General features: G+C 40.4%; 1 protein-coding gene across 2 annotated transcripts in view; it reads right to left on the bottom strand.

Moving 5' to 3' along the window:
* atp2b2 (ATPase plasma membrane Ca2+ transporting 2) overlaps nucleotides 1-9,537 on the bottom strand; it is a 388,757-nt gene extending 379,220 nt beyond the window's left edge. For both annotated transcript variants that reach the window (XM_060835139.1, XM_060835141.1), the window contains exon 1: nucleotides 9,281-9,537. In XM_060835139.1, the coding sequence (XP_060691122.1) occupies nucleotides 9,281-9,485 (205 nt within the window). In that variant the 5' untranslated portion in view covers nucleotides 9,486-9,537. The remainder of the gene's footprint in view (nucleotides 1-9,280) is intronic.
* Between the last annotated feature and the right edge of the window lie 9,761 nt (nucleotides 9,538-19,298).

The following is a 19,298-nucleotide window of genomic DNA, read 5'->3' as shown; positions in this document are numbered from 1 at the left end:
TTCTTGTCACGGTTGGAGGGTTTGAGCTGTAGGGGGAGGTTGAATAGGCTAGATCTGTTTTCCTTGGAGCATCAGAGACCGAAGGGTGATCTTATAGAGGTTTATAAAATCATGAGAGGCATGGATAGGATAAATAGACAAAGTCTTTTTCCTGGGTTGAGGGAATCCAGAACGAGAGGGCATAGGTTTAGGGTGAGAGGGGAAAGATATAAAAGAGACCTAAGGGGCAACATTTTCACGTACAAGGTGGTGCGTGTATGGAATGAGCTGCCAGAGGGAGCGATGGAGGCTGGTACTATTGCAACATTTGAAGGGCATCTGGATAGGTAGACGAATGGGAAAGGTTTGGAGGGATATGTGCCGGGTTCTGGTAGGTGGGACTAGATTGGGTTGGGATATCTGGTCGAAGGGCCTGTTTCCATGCTCTACATCTCTATGACTCTATGACTCTATTTTGGGGTGTAAGTGTGTCGATAAAATAAGATGAGGCAATTGGGATTGTTATTGCCACAGTAGATTTTTCAGAGGATGCCAAGAGTGGAACAAAGAGAAGTTCAAGGATCATTTAAAAGAGAGTTGTGCTTGGATTGTTGCATGAATGTTTATTATGATGAAATGGGGTTTGTGAAGGTAAAGTATCTAATGAGGAGAACATGTGTAATAAGAGAAAGGATAAGATAGAGAAGAGAATAAAAAGAGGTAATAAACTTGAATCCAGAATGGCAACCAATTGTCCATCTGACTGGGTACAGAGAAACTGAGTCATATCAAGAACATATTAAATTGCCCAAACCATTCCAAGTGAGGTAATAGGAGCACTTTAGTCCTTCTTCTGATGCATCCAGAAACATCATGCTGGCGTCTCCCTTGTAATCAGACCAGTCAAAAGCAGGAACACACAGAGAATATCAGGAAGTTTAGGTGGTGAGATCTATCATTGATGGGTCATGGTGAAGTACACAAGGAGGAACATTCTATAGTCATGTTCATCCAACGAGAACTGTAATTTATATTCCCCTTCAGGTCACACTCCTGGACAGCAAAGGTAACCTCTTAATCAGAAAGGGCTGGGATTTACTTGTGTGACAGATCATAGGCGATGAATCCAAGAACGATAACTGTCAATGTGGATTTGTAACAAAGACATATACAAGCAGGTGCTGTGTTACTAACTTCACAGTTTTTAAATGTCACAGAATCAGAGGATCATATGGTGCTTCTAGTACAGAAGGCAGCCAGTCAGTGCAGTTTCAGAGGGACATGAATGTATTTGAAAGAGTACAGAAGATTTACAAAAGTAGTTCAAGGAATAAGGGACTTCAGTTACTTACATAGTTTGTAGAAATTGGGATTATTTGAGAGGAGCTTAGAAAAAAGTGTTCAAAATCATGAGAGATCTGGACAGGTCAGGAAAAATTGTTCCCATTGGTGGAAAGGGCATGAACCAGGGAAACTGATTGAATTTAAATGACAAATGGACTAAAAGTGAGATGAAGAAAAGCTTCTGTTTATGTTATAAGTATGTAAGATCTGGAATTCAGTGCCTGGGAGGATGGTGAAGGTCATTTCAATCATGGCTTTCAAAAGAGCAATATCCAAAGAGAAAATATTTGCAAAGCTCTCAGGAAAGAGTGGGGAAATGGGACTACCTAATTTGTTCTTGCACAGCACAGGCATAGACACAAGGAGTCAAATTTTAGTGCTTTAATTATTAGTTATTGATGAATGAAATTACATCAACTTGCTGGAAGAAATCATTTTGACTATAATGAAAAAAAATCTGCAAAAAGCAATAATACAAACAGACACCAAGTCTAATGTTTAATCTACTTTCCTCTAAACTTATCCTCAACCTCATTTAAATAAACTTCCTGTTGGAGTCAGGAGGTCTAACAATCACTAAAAGAAGAAGTTATTTAAACGTGTATTTTTTAATATTTAAAAGTTAGAGCATCACACTTGTTAAATTGAGTACATATGATACTCACTGATGTTATATGGCACTGTAAATGGAATCAATTTAGGTAAAGGGGCAGTACAGAGAGATCTGGGTGTTCTTGTACACCAGTCAATGAAGGTAAGCATGCAGGTACAGCAGGTAGTGAAGAAGGCTCATAGCATGCTGGCCTTCATAACAAGAGGGATTGAGTATAAAAGCAAAGAGGTTCTTCTGCAGCTGTACAGGGCCCTGGTGAGACCACACCTGGAGTACTGTGTGCAGTTCTGGTCTCCAAATTTGAGGAAAGACATACTGGCTATTGAGGGAGTGCAGCGTAGGATCATGAGGTCAATTCCTAAAATGGTGGGACTACCTTACGCTGAAAGACTGGAGCGACTGGGCTTGTATACCCTTGAGTTTAGAAGACTGAGAGGGGATCTGATTGAGACATATAAGATTATTAAAGGATTGGACACTCTGGAGGCAGGAAACATGTTTCCGCTGATGGGTGAGTGCCAAACCAGAGGACACAGCTTAAAAATACGGAGTAGACCATTTAGGACAGAGATGAGGAGAAACTCCTTCACCCAGAGAGTGGTGGCTGTGTGGAATGCTCTGCCCCAGAGGACAGTGGAGGCCCGATCTCTGGATTCATTTAAGAAAGAGTTGGATAGAGCCGTCAAGGATAGTGGAATCAAGGGTTATGGAGATAAGGCAGAAACAGGATACTGATTAAGGATGATCAGCCATGATCATATTGAATGGTGGTGCAGGCTCGAAGGGCAGAATGGCCTACTCCTGCACCTATTGTCTATTGTCTAATATCAGCTTTAATATATTGCATATTTATATTCAAATCTTATCTTCAATTAATTTAAAAGAATATTGTAGTAGTTCTAAATCCTGCGAAAGTTAGAGATTAGTTTTCATTGGAAGAAAAAACTTTCTCTGCACTTTCACAGATGTGTATGAAATTGTAAATAAGAAATTGATAAATTTAATATTGAAATATGATGCTAGTTCTCACTCATCCAATTTATAGATACTTCATCCAATTCCCCAAACGGTGACAGTGTTATTTAACAAACATTTTTCATGAAAAAGAAGAGAAAGCATATTCTGTTATTTCAGATGAGTGGGTGGAGAATCTGTTGTTTATTTCTGGTAGGAATCACTGTTAGATGTACTTTTTAACATTTTCACTTCACACTCTCAATTCTCAGGCTTTCAGTTACTTCCTGACTATCAAAGATTTCACACCACCCATTAGAAAGAAGGAGTACATTACAGACTACCATTATCCAACTAATCATTAAAAAGAGGATGGAATTTCATTGGTGCTGTTTTAAATAGAGATTTATTTTCCAGCCCAATCTGAGCTGTCTCCCATGAAGACTCTATTATAACAACGAGATTGTTTCAGGGCAAAGTGTGCACCCAGTTCAATGCAGAGTGGAGACGAGAGTGTGCCAGAAGCGGCCCCATCAGTGAAGCAACAATTTATTGAAGCCTCAACACAGGGTTACCAGCATGCTAATCACATAAGTCAGGAGGCAATACAGCTGAGGCCAATAGCCAGTAGGCTAAAGCAAAGCTGTGTAGCAGCACTGCATTCAGTTGACAATGTAGTTGACAAGAGGGCAGTTCAGGGAAGAAGGTGGTTTATAAATAAGCCCATCCTTAGCTGTGGAGCAGCCACGAAAGCATAAAAAGCAAGGGTGGAATGTCAGAAGTTAACAAGGGGACAATCCTGTTCAGCCTTTGGTAAGGTGCTCATTATCATCAAAGTTAATGCTCAACCAACAGAGTCACAGAGCCATAGAGCTTTATGGTCTGAAGTCAGATGACACCAGGTTACAGTCCAATAGGTTTATTTGAAATCACAAGCTTTCAGAGTGCTGCTGCTTCATCACCTGATGAAGGGGCAATGCTCTGAAAGCTTGTGATTTTAAATAAACTTGTTGGACTATAACCTGGCGTTGTGTGACTTCTGACCTTGTCCATCTTAGCCTAACACCAGCACCTCTATATTATAGAGTTTTACAGCACAGAAAGAGACTTTTTGGCTCATCATGTCTGATCCAGCACCTAACTACTCTAGTCCCATTTAACGACATTTAGTTCTACATCTTGCTTGGGACTTCAAGAGATCATCCAAATATTTCTTCAATGTTGTGATGATTCCTACCTCTACCACCCCTTCAGGCAGTGAGTTCCAAATAGCAACCACCCTCTGGGTGAAAAAAATACTTCCTTAAATTTCTGCATAATTTTCTACACCCCAGCCTCTCTGCTCCATGGGAAATGACTCCAGGCTATCTAGTCTCTCCTCATCGCTGAATTTCTGCACCCCAGGCAATATCCTGGTGAATCTCTTCTGCAACCTCTCTAATGCAATCACATCATTCCTTTGGTGTTGTGACCAAAGCTGCACACAATACTCCAGCTGGAGCCGAAGTAATGCCGAACTCACCATAACCTTCCTGTTCTTGTATTCACTGTCTTCACTAATAAAGGCATATATTCCACATGTCTTCTTAACCATCAAATCCACTTGTCCTGTTTGCCTTCAAGGATCTGTGAACATGCGCATCAAGATTGTTTTGGTGCTCTTCCTTGGGTCCTACCATGCACTATGTACTTCCTTGCCTTGGCACCACCCCATAATTTTTTGGGATTAAATTCCATTTATCATTGTTTTGCCCATCTGCCCAGCATTTCTATATTATTCTGTGGTCTAAGGCTGTCTGCCTCACTATTTACACTCTACTAATTTTTGTTCATTTGAGAACTTCCCAATCAACTTTCTCTCACATACATGTCTAGATCATTCATTTACACCTAAAGAGCCAGAGGAGACCCAGCAGTGAACATTGCAGCATGCCACTGAACACAGGCTTCCAGTCAAAAAATAACCTTCAATCATCATCTTCTGCCTCTAGCCACTCAGCCAGTTTTGAATTCAATATGTCAAATGACCCTGAATCTCATGGGCTCTTACCTTCTTGAGCAAGGTCCTTGTCAAAAGTCTATGTAATCTGCATCCACTGTACTACATTATCCAAGTCCATGTAATCTGCATCTACTGCACTACATTATCCAAGTCCATGTAATCTGCATCCATTGTACTGCACACATCTAGTCACCTTCTTGAAAATCTCAAACAAATCTGTCAGGTATGATTTCCCTTTGACGAAGCCATGGAGATGATCCTTGATTAATTCTTGCCTCTCCAAATGGAAATTAATTATGTCTTTCAATTCTTATCCCTAATAGTTTCTGTACAATTGATGTTAGACTCCATGGCCTGTAATTTCTTGATTGTTCATGTCTTCCTTATTTAATAATGGTATCATAAACTTGGTTCACTTAATGTACATTAAGAAGTGACTAAGTAAAAATGTAGAGAGAATGAGGGCCTTTAATTCACCTGGAGAATCAAAAACCAGCAGAAAGTAAGTCAAAGAGTCAAACTGATTTGGTCAGCTCTCTCACTGGGGTAAAACAAAAACTACCCTGAAGACAATGGGCCCTGTCACAAAGAAAGAAGCTTGTGATTAACAGAGCCCATCATCAGAGCCCAAGATATTGTCTGTACTCCTCAGAGCAACTTTCTCAGCATCATCATTGGCCGCTTAGTCAATGAACGGCCCTTCATAAAATCGATATTTTGCTGTGTTGTCAATTATATAATACTTGGCCCCATTCACAACTCGTCAGTTAATTCCGCAGTTCACGTTGGCCTGCAGTATAAACATAAGAAATAGGGTAGAAAGGGAGCAGTCCACCACTTGAACCTACTCCATCATTTCATAAGACTCTGGCTGATCAACTTGTGTTTCAAATTCAACATATCCCTCTTGCCCCAATAACCTTTGACTCCCTTTCCGAATAAGAATTTATTTAATTCTGCTTTAACAATATTTAATTCAGAGCTGGACAATATTCAGAACAAAACTGAGGAAGTGAATTTAACATTTATGCTCTATTACAGCTTGGTAACCAATATTTCCAATGGGAGGAATCCCTACAATTGCTTGGTGATCTTCACATGCAGCATTGTTACCTTTCTTCAACATCATTGGGGTTATCAGAAATGAGAAGCTTAACCAGGACCATACTACTCAATGGGGTGTCTACAGGTGTAGGATAGAAATACTTTCTAATATGCACAAGACCAAAATCATGAATACAATGCAATACCTAACATTTACCTAGACCCATGTGGTTTTGAATTTTAACATTATCCAAGAGGGAGGAATCTGTGTGATCAGTAACCCTACATTGGACTCAATGGACTTCTCCTCTATCACCAATGTACTTTGGATGGAATATGTATAATCTGCAAACTAGGCCAATTCATGACTTTAAACAAAAATCCCAAAGATATTGAATATATCTATTTAAATACATACAGCAGAGTGTTGACGGAATGTCACACCTCCACCATGTATTACAGATGGTGATTAGGCAACTTTACTTTGTTGACCATACAGAGTACATACTTTACTTTGTTGACCATACAAGTGACCATACAGAGTAAAAGCTGTAATCAAATCTGATCTTGATTTGACTATCTACAGAACTCTTTTCCATCTTTCCTAGTTAAAAGGCTTTCTGACAGTAGTTATGGAATATAATGCTATTAAAAATGTACTTACATTGGAACAGAAAAACCTAGCTTTTTTCTGGTGAGTTTAGTGTGCTCCGGTGCACAAGTACAACGGCTTCACACCATTTAAAATATTTCAATGCAGAGATTTCTTGGCTTGATACGGTCATTGTACAGTTTCTGGAGAAGAGGGTAATCTCTGTCAGAAACTTGGCAATTTCCACATGCATGTTTGATCAGCAGAATTTAATGTGTGATTGACATAATTCAGCACTGAGAATGTCAACATTGTTTACAATGCAATGCTGATCAACACTCACAGAATGACTATCACAATGCAGTCTAGTCAAACTTGAATTCAGTGACCATCTAAATTAATAGAAAATTACTTGAAACATGAAAGAAATTAATAGGATTGGTTGTCCAATGTTTTGAAAAAAAAGAACAAAAATTCTCAGCAAGGAAATACGATGAAAATTAAACTACCTCTGAAATGAAATGGATCAGTTGTTGTGCTAGATGGACCAGGCAGTAATGGAGAACTACAATTCATTTCAATACCCACAGAGCTATTAGTAGAAGAGGGAAGGAGGATGGGGGAAGGACTACTTTTTAAATATCTGTCAGCTACCTAGTTCTTGATGGCTATCAAACAATTGCTGTTACAAAACATATAGTCAAGTAATGAGTCCATCAAACTCGGGAATGTTGCTCCACAGTTGAACAAACAATCAATGTTAGCAACACATGGACTCATAAAATGTGCTCAGACAAGGGATTGCACTTGTGAGAGAGAAGAACATGGAATTCTATGATCCACTGAGCTCATCAACTGTGAAATTCCCTTCAGCTACTGGCATACCTGTTTATGGGTAAGCAGTGTAGCATCACAAGTTTAGGCTAACAAATTAATTAAGCATAAAAATACTTGCATGTTTTAAGCATGTTTAAATAGTACAATTTTGTTAAACATGATAAAGAACTTCAACAATGTTAAAAAAATAGGAATGCAGAATTGTGACCAGAAACCTGGTCAAAGGGAGAAATCTTCAAGATATTTTCAAAGTAGCAGGGGCTGATATTTAGAAGGGTCTTGACAGGATAGACACTGAGAGGTTGTATCCCTTGCCTCGGGTATCTAGAACATGCTGACACAGGCTCAGGAAAAGGGCCAATCATTTAGGGTTAAGTTGAAGAGAAATGTCTTCATTCAAAGGGTTAGGAATCTTTTGGAATTCACTAACATAGAGGATTGTGGAATGTTCACTAATGAATATTTAAGGTTGAAACAGGCAGGCGTTTGGATGCTCAGGGAATTAAGGGATATGAGGAATGAGCATAAAAGCTACATTTTAGCTGATGATCAGCCATGATCTTATTGAATGACCAAAGGTTTAATGGGCCTTCTGCTCCTGCTTCTTATGTCCTTAGGTCGAGAAACAGAGGAGTAAAGGAATTCTTGAGAGTTAGGCCCAGATAACTAAAAGCTCAACTGTAATGCTAGGGCAAAGAGATGGGGTGAATGGTCAAATTCAAGGGAATGTAGAATACAGGAGAAAAGTTAATAATAAGGGTGAAAAAGATCACAGAGAGAGCAAGGCCATAGAGATGTTTAAATACGTCAATCAAAATTTTAACAAGGAGATATAGACAATTAGGTGTTACAAGTGACCATGACTTGGGTTATAAACTGAGGACAGTTTTTGAAGGAGAGCACTTTACACATTGAGGATGGAGAGTAGAGCTCAAGCACAAACACAATCAAAACTGGGAGCTTTTGATCCTTCTTTCGCTTGTGACCACATCCAATGTAAAGAAATCTGTACTTTTTCAAACTCTTGCTTTTGACACATCCAGTTCAATATTTATGCGATTTTGCCTCATTTGTTGTTGGCTGTCAAATCCACCTGCTAAGATTCTTGAAAGAAAAAGGAAAGCAAATTTCATGCAATGGACTTTCATTAGTATGCCAATGAACAACAACTCCTGTTATACTTTAAGAGAATATCTGATATCAATTAATATGTTGAAGTACTTCAAAACTTGTAGTTATAAACCAGTGCCTAAGCACTACTGTGATGGTATGAGATAATGTTTTATTCATAGAATGGTGCAAGTAAATCTCCTTTGTATAGATAAAACTGTTCACAGGTTAGGATTTCAAATATTATACACATTCACAAAATAAACTTTCTCTTGAGCTACACATAACCCAAGTTCAAAGTTTTGTCTGACCTGGTTTGCATATATATTTCAGAATATATTCATTTACTGTAAAAATATATAATTGTTGCGGTAATGATCTGTGACTATGCACTGTACAAGAGCAGTTCAAGACAGAGAATGAAAAATTCATGTAAATAATTAAACTGGCTGATTCTGCTGAACGATAAAGAGCTGTTAATTGTATTTTGATGTATGCATGCTGTGCATATATTTATATAATTTACATTATTACTGAGCAATGCAGAGATCACAACTAAATATACTGCCGGCCAAAATAGGCACAACACATTTTCATGTGCTATATTGACCAAATCCTGCAAAGAAATTACCTGCCACAATGAGCTATTGTTCTCAAGGTTAATGTGACATTGCGCAGATACAAGTCACTGAACACAAAAGCAATGTATTAATAAGTCAAAATAATCAACGTTTTTATTAAAGTTGAGGATTGGCTATTTTAGTGTCAGCGTACATTTATGCTTTTCACCATAAAACAACCTTACCTTCTGTTGGTGAAGTTTTCAAACGTCTACAGAATCCATTCACATCACCATAGGTATCTTGTATCTTTTGCACTGCCTCTGATCCACGTAGCTCCATAAGAGAGCGGAGTTCATTGAGAGAACACCCAAATTCACCTGCATGATTAGACTCGCCTCTTTGGTTCTTTGGATAGAAATCCACCGCACTATTTGTCATGTCTCCCATTGTTTCCACAGTATTGCTTACAGCTTTATGAAGATATTTATGGCAGGGGTAAGATCAGTGCAGACTGTAATCAAGTTTCTGTTCAATCAGGATGATCAAAATATCCACTATTTATATTTTGCTTTTGTACTGCAGGTTGTTAATGTATACTCGCTGCACTTTAGTCTCATCAAGGACAGGAACCAAGAACCAGTTAATAGTCAAATTGATGGCTGCAGGCAAGGCTGAAGTCCAGCACCACTCCATATAGAGTTTCCCATCGTGGTTGTCTCAGGTTCTCAGATTCTACATGGTCAGTTGGTTGAACAAACCTTTAGGAGGAGAAAAAGCAGAAGAAAGCATTAGCAAACGTCCTTCATTACAGGTATCCAGGGGCTGAATAGCCTTGCCCCTGCAAAATTAGAGAGTAACAGCTCAATCCTGTAAATGGGCTAAAAGTGCTTCAGTAAAATACAGTTTGTTGCTTGAGCAGCCTTGACTGGTTATGACACTGATGACTGTCACAGGCACAGAGCTTTCCTGCAGCGGCATTCTTCACTTTGATCAGTACCGAGTGCACCAGCCAAATTAGATGGCTCATGAATATTAAACAGTAAGCCTTTATGCCAGGATCTCAGATGTGTCTCCAGTATGTGCTGTTTGTTCAAGTGGTATTGTAAATCTTTATCGAAAGAGAAATGGTAAAAAAAAAAAATTTCTAGACAGAAAAATGAAATGGATGCTATTACCTATCCCTCAATCTATAACTGAGATAATTTCTCATGGATAGAAATACATGTACAATTAACTTTTCACCAAATAACTACCCATCTTCGGTGTATGAAATTTTCAAAGCCTGACAACATTCTCACCTCTGTTCCCTGCTGCTCTTTGGCGTTCAAACCTCTTCTTATTCCATTGACTATTACACAGTGTAAGATGGCAGGGGTTGCTTTCTTTAATTATGCATGCTGCCCTGATGGCTGAAACTGTCAAAGGCTATTCTTGGAAAGAAGTTCTCCTTGAGGATATGAATTTGAACCCCAGAGTCAGGCAGCAGGATCTGCACCAATGAATTAAAATAAATTAATCCTTCTTGTTGCTCTCAGAAATGCCAACCAGTCATGCCAGATGAATAATTTGTCACACTCCATGAAGGGACAATTTTACTTTAAGAATTTATTTTCTTATTGAAATTCACACATGCACGCACAATTACAATTGACATTAATTATTTCAGGAATATAACTAATGAGGATATTATTTCACCAGGAGTATTTTCTCAAGCTCTAATTGATTCCAAATGCATTAGAATCAGTACTGATAGGTTTTACTAAATGGAGCAATTCACTCAGCTTGTTAATTTAATTTCCATCAGGGTGACTCAATAAACACCCTCTAATTGAAATATAACATTGTGCTTACAGAAAGAGTCATCAAGGAAGGGGCAGCTTTGATTCAATTCTTCGTTTAAATAGCCTTTCAGATATACCACTATTAAGGAAATATAATACATTACTGTAATATTTTAGCTTTGTCATATCATGTGATACACACTTCCGTGATTAGGATATTATTATAGCTTAAAGAAAAACATGCCATTGTATGAGAATTTAGTGATGGTGAAAGAGTTGCATTATATACTTTTTAAGTCAGCACAGTGTTTGAGAAGGTCATTTAAAGGAAGTAGAAACAGTCGGGTACCCAGCTTCCCACTCCTCACAGGAGCAGCAGATGGTACCACAGGGATCAGATTTTCCTCACACTTTAAATGTAAGTTCCATCCTTTGAAAAGCAATATCCACATTCTAATCACCAATTTGGCATCAACTACTAAACATTCTGTCTGCTCCAGGTGAGGTCATTTAGCAAAGGCTTCTGCAAGCTGCTCCACAGCCCTCCCACAGATCTCCAGCGTCATGAAGCGCTTTGGTAAATGGCAAGTGTTATACAAAACATCCATTCATACAATCCACTTATTTTGATTTAAATGCTTTGTTCGCGTTTTGAAACGTGTTCTTGTCCCACCAACAATTTTGAGATGCGATATGAAGCACTACGGAGCACAGAGGCATTACTGACAGCTTGGAGCATCAGTCAAAAGACACCTGACCCAGATGGCAAGACTCCTTTAAAAGACACATATAAATATCCCAATATAGATTGCACACAATTACTTCCTCCATCGATTTTTCTGTGACTCAGTCAACTATTTTGTGTCCTTCTTTCTGTATTCTCTGCCTGTCCAAGTTAATTATTTGGCCAGACTTTGATCTGTGCTCCAGGTTCTATTTTTGTTTGTGTGCAGTCTCCTCTCTGCTTTGTTTATGTCCCTCCTTATACCTCTCCTTCATTGTACTTTCACACCGTATTTAGAAAAGATGTATCTAGTGCATAAGGTTGCACGATTGTCTAGTGCCTGAAAAGGGCAACTGTTCATAATTTTTATTTTGGTTTCAGCTGCATGAAACACAAATGAATTGAACATCCCCTGACTATTTAAATCTGGCAGTAATTGTGCTGAAGCAGCTTGACCAGTTATCAGAAAAAGACAGAGGACTTACCACAGATCGGACAAGCTGGTATTTGTTCCCCTCTAGTATATTATAGGTGGTATCAAGCTAGCCTTTGTAAGGCTTTTCGATTTATAATCAACGTATCAAAACTTACTGACAATATCAAATTATGAAGGATGGCAAACTGAGAATGCATACAATGGGTTGCATATAGACACAGATTAGCTATGGGTATGCAGCAAATGTAGATCATTGCAGATAAATCTGCAGTAGCCAGTCCTGGCAAAAATAGCAAACTAGAGATCTGTTCTGTTCAATAAAAGCCTCACATGAACCAAGGAATGAGTGATTGAGGGATTCAGCTGGATAAACTTTTAAAAGCAAGAGAGGGAACATTCAACTGGAAAATGGTTCCTGAATTTTTTTGTCTTTTATTTCTTCATGGGATGAGAGCACCGCTGGCTAGGTAGCATTTATTGCCCATCCCTAAGTGCCTAGAGGGCAGTTAAGAGTCAACCACATTGTTGTGGGTCTGTAGTCACATGTAGACCAGACCAGGGAAGAATGACTGTTTCTTTTCCTGAAGGACATTAGTGAACCAGATGAGTTTTTCCGACATTCCACAATGGATTCATGGTCATCCTTAGATTCTTAATTCCAAATAAAATCAGGTAGATTTTCTTTCCTTCACCCTGCAAACAATCCTACACATCTCCTGGAAGGAGTTATAGGAATGCAGGACACTGGGCAAATGGTAAGATCCTTCGTGGTGGAAATGAGCAGAGGGATCTCGGTGTCCATGTACATAGATCCCTCAAAGTTGCCATCCAGATTGATAGGGCTGTTAATAAGGCAAACAGTGTGTTAGGTCTTATTGGTAAAGGGATTGAGTTTTGGAGCCATGATGTCATGCTGCAGCTGTACAAAACTCTGGTGTGGCCGCACTTGGATACTGCATGCAATTCTAGTCACCGCATTATAGGAAGGATGTGAAAGCTTTGGAAAGGATTCAGAGGAGATTTACTAGGATGTTGCCTGGTTTGGAGGGAAGGTTTTACGAGGAAAGGTTGAGGGACTTGAGGCTGTTTTCATTAGAAAGTTGAGAGGTGACTTGAGACATATAAGATAATCAGAAGTTAGATTGGGTGGACAGTGAGAGTCTTCTTCCAAGGATGGGGATGGCTAGCGCAAGGGGCACAGCTTAAAATTGAGGGGTGATAAATATAGGACAGATGTCAGGGGTAGTTTCTTTACTCAGAATAGTGGGGGTGTGGAACACACTGCCTATAACAGTTGTAGATTCGCCAACTTTAATGGCATTTAAATGGTCATTGGTTAGCACATGATTGAGAATGGAAGAGGTTAGATGGGCTTCAGATTGGTTTCACAGGGAGGCACTACATCGAGGGCTGAAGGGCCTGTACTGCGCTATGTCTCTGTATCATTGGCCCAAAGATAACGTTTCCGTCAGTTCATCCTTCAATGTTCTACTCTTGAACTTGCCTCTGAAATAGGACAACTGTGCTTTGATGATCCTTGTTGACTCTAATCTAACTATTCTAAATTTCAGCACAGGACTCAGACTTCAACTCCAGCTGCAATTTGATTGCTGTTCATTCCCTGTTTATCACCAGGAGAGTTGAGATTTATCTATGTTTAATCATGTGGTTATTTTGGTTGTCTTGGTTGTCTTAATGAATCTGGCCCTATTGTTCCTATTTCCATTTTTTTCTAGTCCTTTTCATTTTACTTCTTTTTCTCAATACCTTTCCTAAGCCTCTGTCCTGTAATTATGCCTCTTATGCTTCCATCTTTCTCACATGCTGGAGCCTCCCAAAGATCTACTCCAATTCTACAACACTCATTGATCTTCTGATTCCCCTTACATTTCAGGCTTGAGTCCTTTCAATGTACACCGACAGCTTCCGACTATATCTTTCTTGGCATCTTCAATAGGGCCTGCTGAGGCAATTGTTGTTGCCTCTATATGAGCTCCAAATCTAATCCTATCTCTCTCTGACTACACATCTGCATTGGGTGTTAATCTTGTTAATCTCCTCTCCATTCACTCACTGTTCCCACTGATAAATTTGCCAGTGGATCAAATATCACCTAGGAGAAAGTGAGGACTGCAGATGCTGGAAATCAGAGTCGAAGAGTGTGGTGCTGGAAAAGCTCAGCAGGTCAGACAGCATCCAAGGAGCAGGGGAGTCAACGTATCAGGCATAAGCCCTTCATCGGGGCTGATGAAGAGCTTACGCCCGCAACATCGACCCTCCTGCTCCTCGGATGCTGTCTGACCTGCTGAGCATTTCCAGCACCACACTCTTCAACTCGGATCAGATATCACCATCAATGTACATCTCCTTCATTCTCATTTGTGGATCAGACTGTTGCTTTCCGTGAGCCACTTGTGGATGACTACATCAACTTCTTCAGCTTGATGAGAATCTGAGTGAGGGGCAAAGGCATCTCTCCCTAAATGAAACTGTCCATATGGCTACACAAAAGCAAGAACAAGAACTTATATTGGTATCGTACCTTCAAAGTAATATTCATCCCCAGAACTTCATAGGGCAGTTTAAACAAATGATGACATGAGCACAAAAACAGATATTTGGTCAGATGACTAGAAGCTTGGACAGAGTGGTAGGTTTTAAGGAGTGTCTTAACAGACAGTGCACTTCTTCAACCTCAATCATAACAAATCATCCTTATTAAAAAACTTAATAAACAACCAATTTTCCCAGGTGATGAATGGTTGCCAGCTTCCAGTCGAAATGAGGAGTGGATTGGTGTAAGGTAAATTTGGCCAGGTCTGAGATATATAACATCTTAACATCCAAACCTTGATTTATGGCTAAAGTTATGGCCATAATTAAGAATTAATCTTGTTCACACTCAGTTTAATCCAAGAGGTCTTAATGTCAAGAGACTGAGTTGTGGGAAAAGACCAGAAAAATTGCCAACATTTGGTATTGAATTAAGAAGGTTCAATTCATCAGGATCCTCAGATTGGTAGATAGTTAGTACCAGAAGAAACATTACACAAGAGGTGGAGAGATTTAGGAAGTAAAATGTTAAAGCTGAAGCACTAAGAGTATGGCTCAAACAATTCAAATTAGGGGTTAATCAGAAGGCCAGAAGTAGACGAAGTTAAAAATCACACAACATCAGGTTATAGTCAGGTGATCAAAGGAGCGTCGCTCCGAAAGCTAGTGTGCTTCCAATTAAACGTGTTGGACTATAACCTGGTGTTGTGTGATTTTAACTTTGTACACCTCAGTCCAACACCGGCATCTCCAAATCAGAATTAGACGAGTGCACATTATCAAAGAGTGTGGTAAGGCCGGAGGAAGTTTCAATGACAGAGGTTGGAAAGGTCAGGGAAGGATTTGAAAACAAGGGCAGAATTTTCAAATTAACTTATTTTTGACTGGGAGCTGGCATAGGTCAGCAGGAATAGATGTGTTGGGCCAGTTAGGCTGAGAGCGAGTTAAGACAGGAGCAGCAGAGTTTTGGATGACCTTGGATACATGGAGGGAAGAATGCAGAAGACCAGCCTGAAGTGCTTTAAAGGATAAAAGTTTAGAAGTAAAATGTCATAAATGAAGAGTTTAACAGCAGATGGGCTGACGCAGAAATGAAGTTGGTCAATGTTATGAAGGTGAAAAAGACAGTCTTTGTCCTTGGGTGACCCTATTGGGTTGCCACCTGTAAAGGTCTTTTAATGGTCAATTGGCAACCATTAAGGGCTTCAATTCACCACCAGCATGATTACCTGTCTTCCCTACAGAGAGGGTACCTGCTGCCTAGTGACCCTCAGATTAAAACATCACATGACATCTCTCTCTAATAAAAGAGCTGCCCAATATCTGGCCGGACTATGGCGACTTTATTTTTTACATGCCAGCTTAGGTAGAAGGGGTCTATTTTCCCTAATGTTGGGACAACTAGGGGCATGGATGGGGACTAGGAGTGGTTACTGATGGATAAAACCCTGTCCTGATCTTTGAACTCTTTGAACACCCTCTTTACACCATCCTCACCCTCTCAAAATCCCTCTGTCTTATTGCTCTTTCAACCTTTCAAGACATCACAAATGGGCTGCAGTGGTTAGCACTACTGCCTCACAGCACCAGGGTCCTGGGTTTGATTCCCGACTGTCTGTGTGGAGTTTGCACACTCTCCTTGTGTCTGCGTGGTGCTCCGGTTTCCTCCCACAATCCAAAGATGTGCAGGTCAGGTGAATTGGCCATGCTAAATTGCCCACAGTGTTAGGTGCGTTAGTCAGGGGTAAATATAGGGTAGGGGAATGGGTTTGGGTGGGTTTCTCTTCGGAGGTGTGGTGTGGACTTGTTGGGCCAAAGGGCTTATTTCCACACTGGAGAGAGAGTCTAATCTAGTCAATGAACTTGTCAACAATTGGGTCTTTCTTGCTGGGAGAGACAGGCAGTCAGTCATTCCTGATATCTGCCTAGTGCACAGAGAACTACATCTCTCCTTTTTGGAGTCCACAGGAAAACTGCTGCTTGAGCTTTGATCCACTTCCCTGCTAAGTTGGCCCTGATGCCTTTGATCCTGATGACATTAGTGAAATCAAACAAGCCTGAAAGATGGACCCAACCTGCATTAGGAAATGATTTGGAGACACCGGTCTCTCTCACACACACACACACACACACACACACACACACACACACACACACACACACACACACACACACACACACACACCGATGATGTTTCCCTCTGGTTTTGCAGCAGGCCGGGTAGATGTGCCCCCACTGGATGCTGAGAAAACTGACTGGCTGTACGGATAGTGCTTTCCAGCTAGGATCCACGCCTTGGAGCGGAAGGGATGGGCTGTGGCAATAGCCATGCTGACACCATCGAGCCCAAATATTATGAGAGATGAAAGAGGGAAACCGAGTCAACATGGCTGACCAACACCGACACAGGGGCTCCTCTGCTGGGCATTGCCAACAGCTGCAGCAGCCTCATTAGCGAGCCCGGTGCTCTAGAGAAAGGCTCGGAGCATGTGTATTCCAATCCAGCATAGCCTGTTCCTGAATAGCTTCATGACATATTGCCCTAGGAAACTTTCCCTACCACACTCTATGAACATTCAGTCCACCTACTGCTGAGCTCAGTGGCAGCAGCATAGATTAGATTAGATTAGACTTACAGTGTGGAAACAGGCCCTTCGGCCCAACAAGTCCACACCGACCCGCCGAAGCGCAACCCACCCATACCCCTACATTTACCCCTTACCTAACACTACGGGCAATTTAGCTTGGCCAATTCACCTGGCCCGCACATTTTTGGACTGTGGGAGGAAACCGGAGCACCCGGAGGAAACCCACGCAGACACGGGGAGAACGTGCAAACTCCACACAGTCAGTCGCCTGAGTCGGGAATTGAACCCGGGTCTACAGGCGCTGTGAGGCAGCAGTGCTAACCACTGTGCCACCGTGCCGCCCCGTGCCGCCCCGTGCATACCTTTTACAAGATGTACCACAGCAACTCACCCAGGCTGCTTTGACAGCATCTCCCAAATCCACAACCTGTATCATCCAGACCAACAAGAAGATCAACTGCTAGGGAACATCAGCACCACCTGAAAGCTAGTGCTTCCAAATAAACCTGTTGGACTATAACTTGGTATAGTGTAATTTTTTTAACTGCATTAGGAAACGTGCTTTACAATTATTCAATTGAACATCTTAAAGTCAGGAGCCATGTCCAGCCTAGGCAAGTAACTCGGATGGTTTGAAGTGTCTAGTTGCCTAGCTTTCAACCAGAACATAAGGTTAGTTATGCTGATTAGGCTGTGATTGGGACAAATTTGAGCATTGGGTACAGTTTTAGGCAACCACACACAAATATATAAATGGAGCTACAGAAAATGAGCAATGTAGATCCCAAAGAATAAAAAAGGAATAGGAAGATACAATCACAATACTTTGAAAATTAAGGCTTTGTTGAATGAAATAAAGCAACTAAGAAAACTTCCAACAGAAGTGTTCAAAATCTTGACATGGTAATGTTGATCATGCAAACCGGTCAGTGAAATGGGAACTAGGAGGTAATTTAGGATCAGAGGAAGAAACAGAAAAGGCCAGAATACGAGGTCATTGTTTACATGGAAATGATTATGAAAGTATAAAATGATTTATTACAAAGGTCTATGATGCTTGAGTCAATTAGAACATTCAGAGACAGTTAGAATGAAATGGCCAGAGAAATTAGATTAGAATAGAAAAGTCCAAGAGTGATTGAATATGACCACAAGCCATATGGAATGAGTGATCTTTTTCAGTAATCATCTGATTATAATATTTACAATGGAACTTTTAAAATTTTAAGATGAAGGTAAGGTTTGATGATCACTATAACAAGCAGAAAGAACCACTATTCAACAGTTTCAGCAAGTTGCCTAGACTTATTCCTGAAGAAGGGCTCATGCCCAAAATGTCGATTCTCCTGCTCCTTGGATGCTGCCTGACCTGTTGCGCTTTTCCAGCAACACATTTTCAGCTCTGATCTCCAGCAGAAATCTCTGATCTCACCATCCTGACTATTTCCAAATCAGGATGGTGAGTGTCTCGGAAAGGAACTTGCAGTTGGTGATGTTCTCATGCATCTGCTGCCCTTGTCCTTCAAGATGGAAGTGGTCATAGGGTTTGGATCTTTGGAGGATCTTTGGTGAATTTCCACAGTGCATCCAAAATGATTATATCTGATTATATCACTAGGATGAGTCCCATTTTAATGCTGGTGTTAAGAAAGAAAGCTGCTCCAGCCTGCTTGAGGGCAATCAACAGAAGTAGACAACCTTCCAGTAAAGTATTTACTTTTGTTAAGTTAGGAGTTCTCTTGCAGGCCTTACAAGAGTTCCATGCCCATCACTCCATCAGCCACCATATTTAACAGATTACCCTCTACCATTTCTGCTACCTCCAGCTGAATGTTATTGCCAAGCTTATTCACTCAATTTGTCAGCCTGCTGAAGGGAACATCCTTCCATGACACTATGCCCACTCTCAGCACCTGCCTAATTCCACACAAGTGCAGGAGATAAAACACGTTCCTGTATAATTCCTCTTGTCACAGTCCAAAGCCTTGAACTCTCCTTCCAGAGGAAATGGTGTTGTATTTGTACTTTTTTTTCAAATTCTTATTTTATAAATGCTGCTCACCATGCAGTCTTATCTACTTTAAGAAGATCCACAGGGATTGAGTGTCATTGTGTTACAGAGTCATAGAGATGTACAGCATGGAAACAAACCCATCGGCCCAACTCGTCCATGTCTAC

Source organism: Hemiscyllium ocellatum, chromosome 14 (assembly GCF_020745735.1).
Source record: "Hemiscyllium ocellatum isolate sHemOce1 chromosome 14, sHemOce1.pat.X.cur, whole genome shotgun sequence".
In the NCBI taxonomy this organism is placed as follows: Eukaryota; Metazoa; Chordata; class Chondrichthyes; order Orectolobiformes; family Hemiscylliidae; genus Hemiscyllium; species Hemiscyllium ocellatum.
The sequence above is the reverse complement of the archived record's forward strand: the minus strand, read 5'-3'. Positions and strand labels throughout refer to the sequence as shown.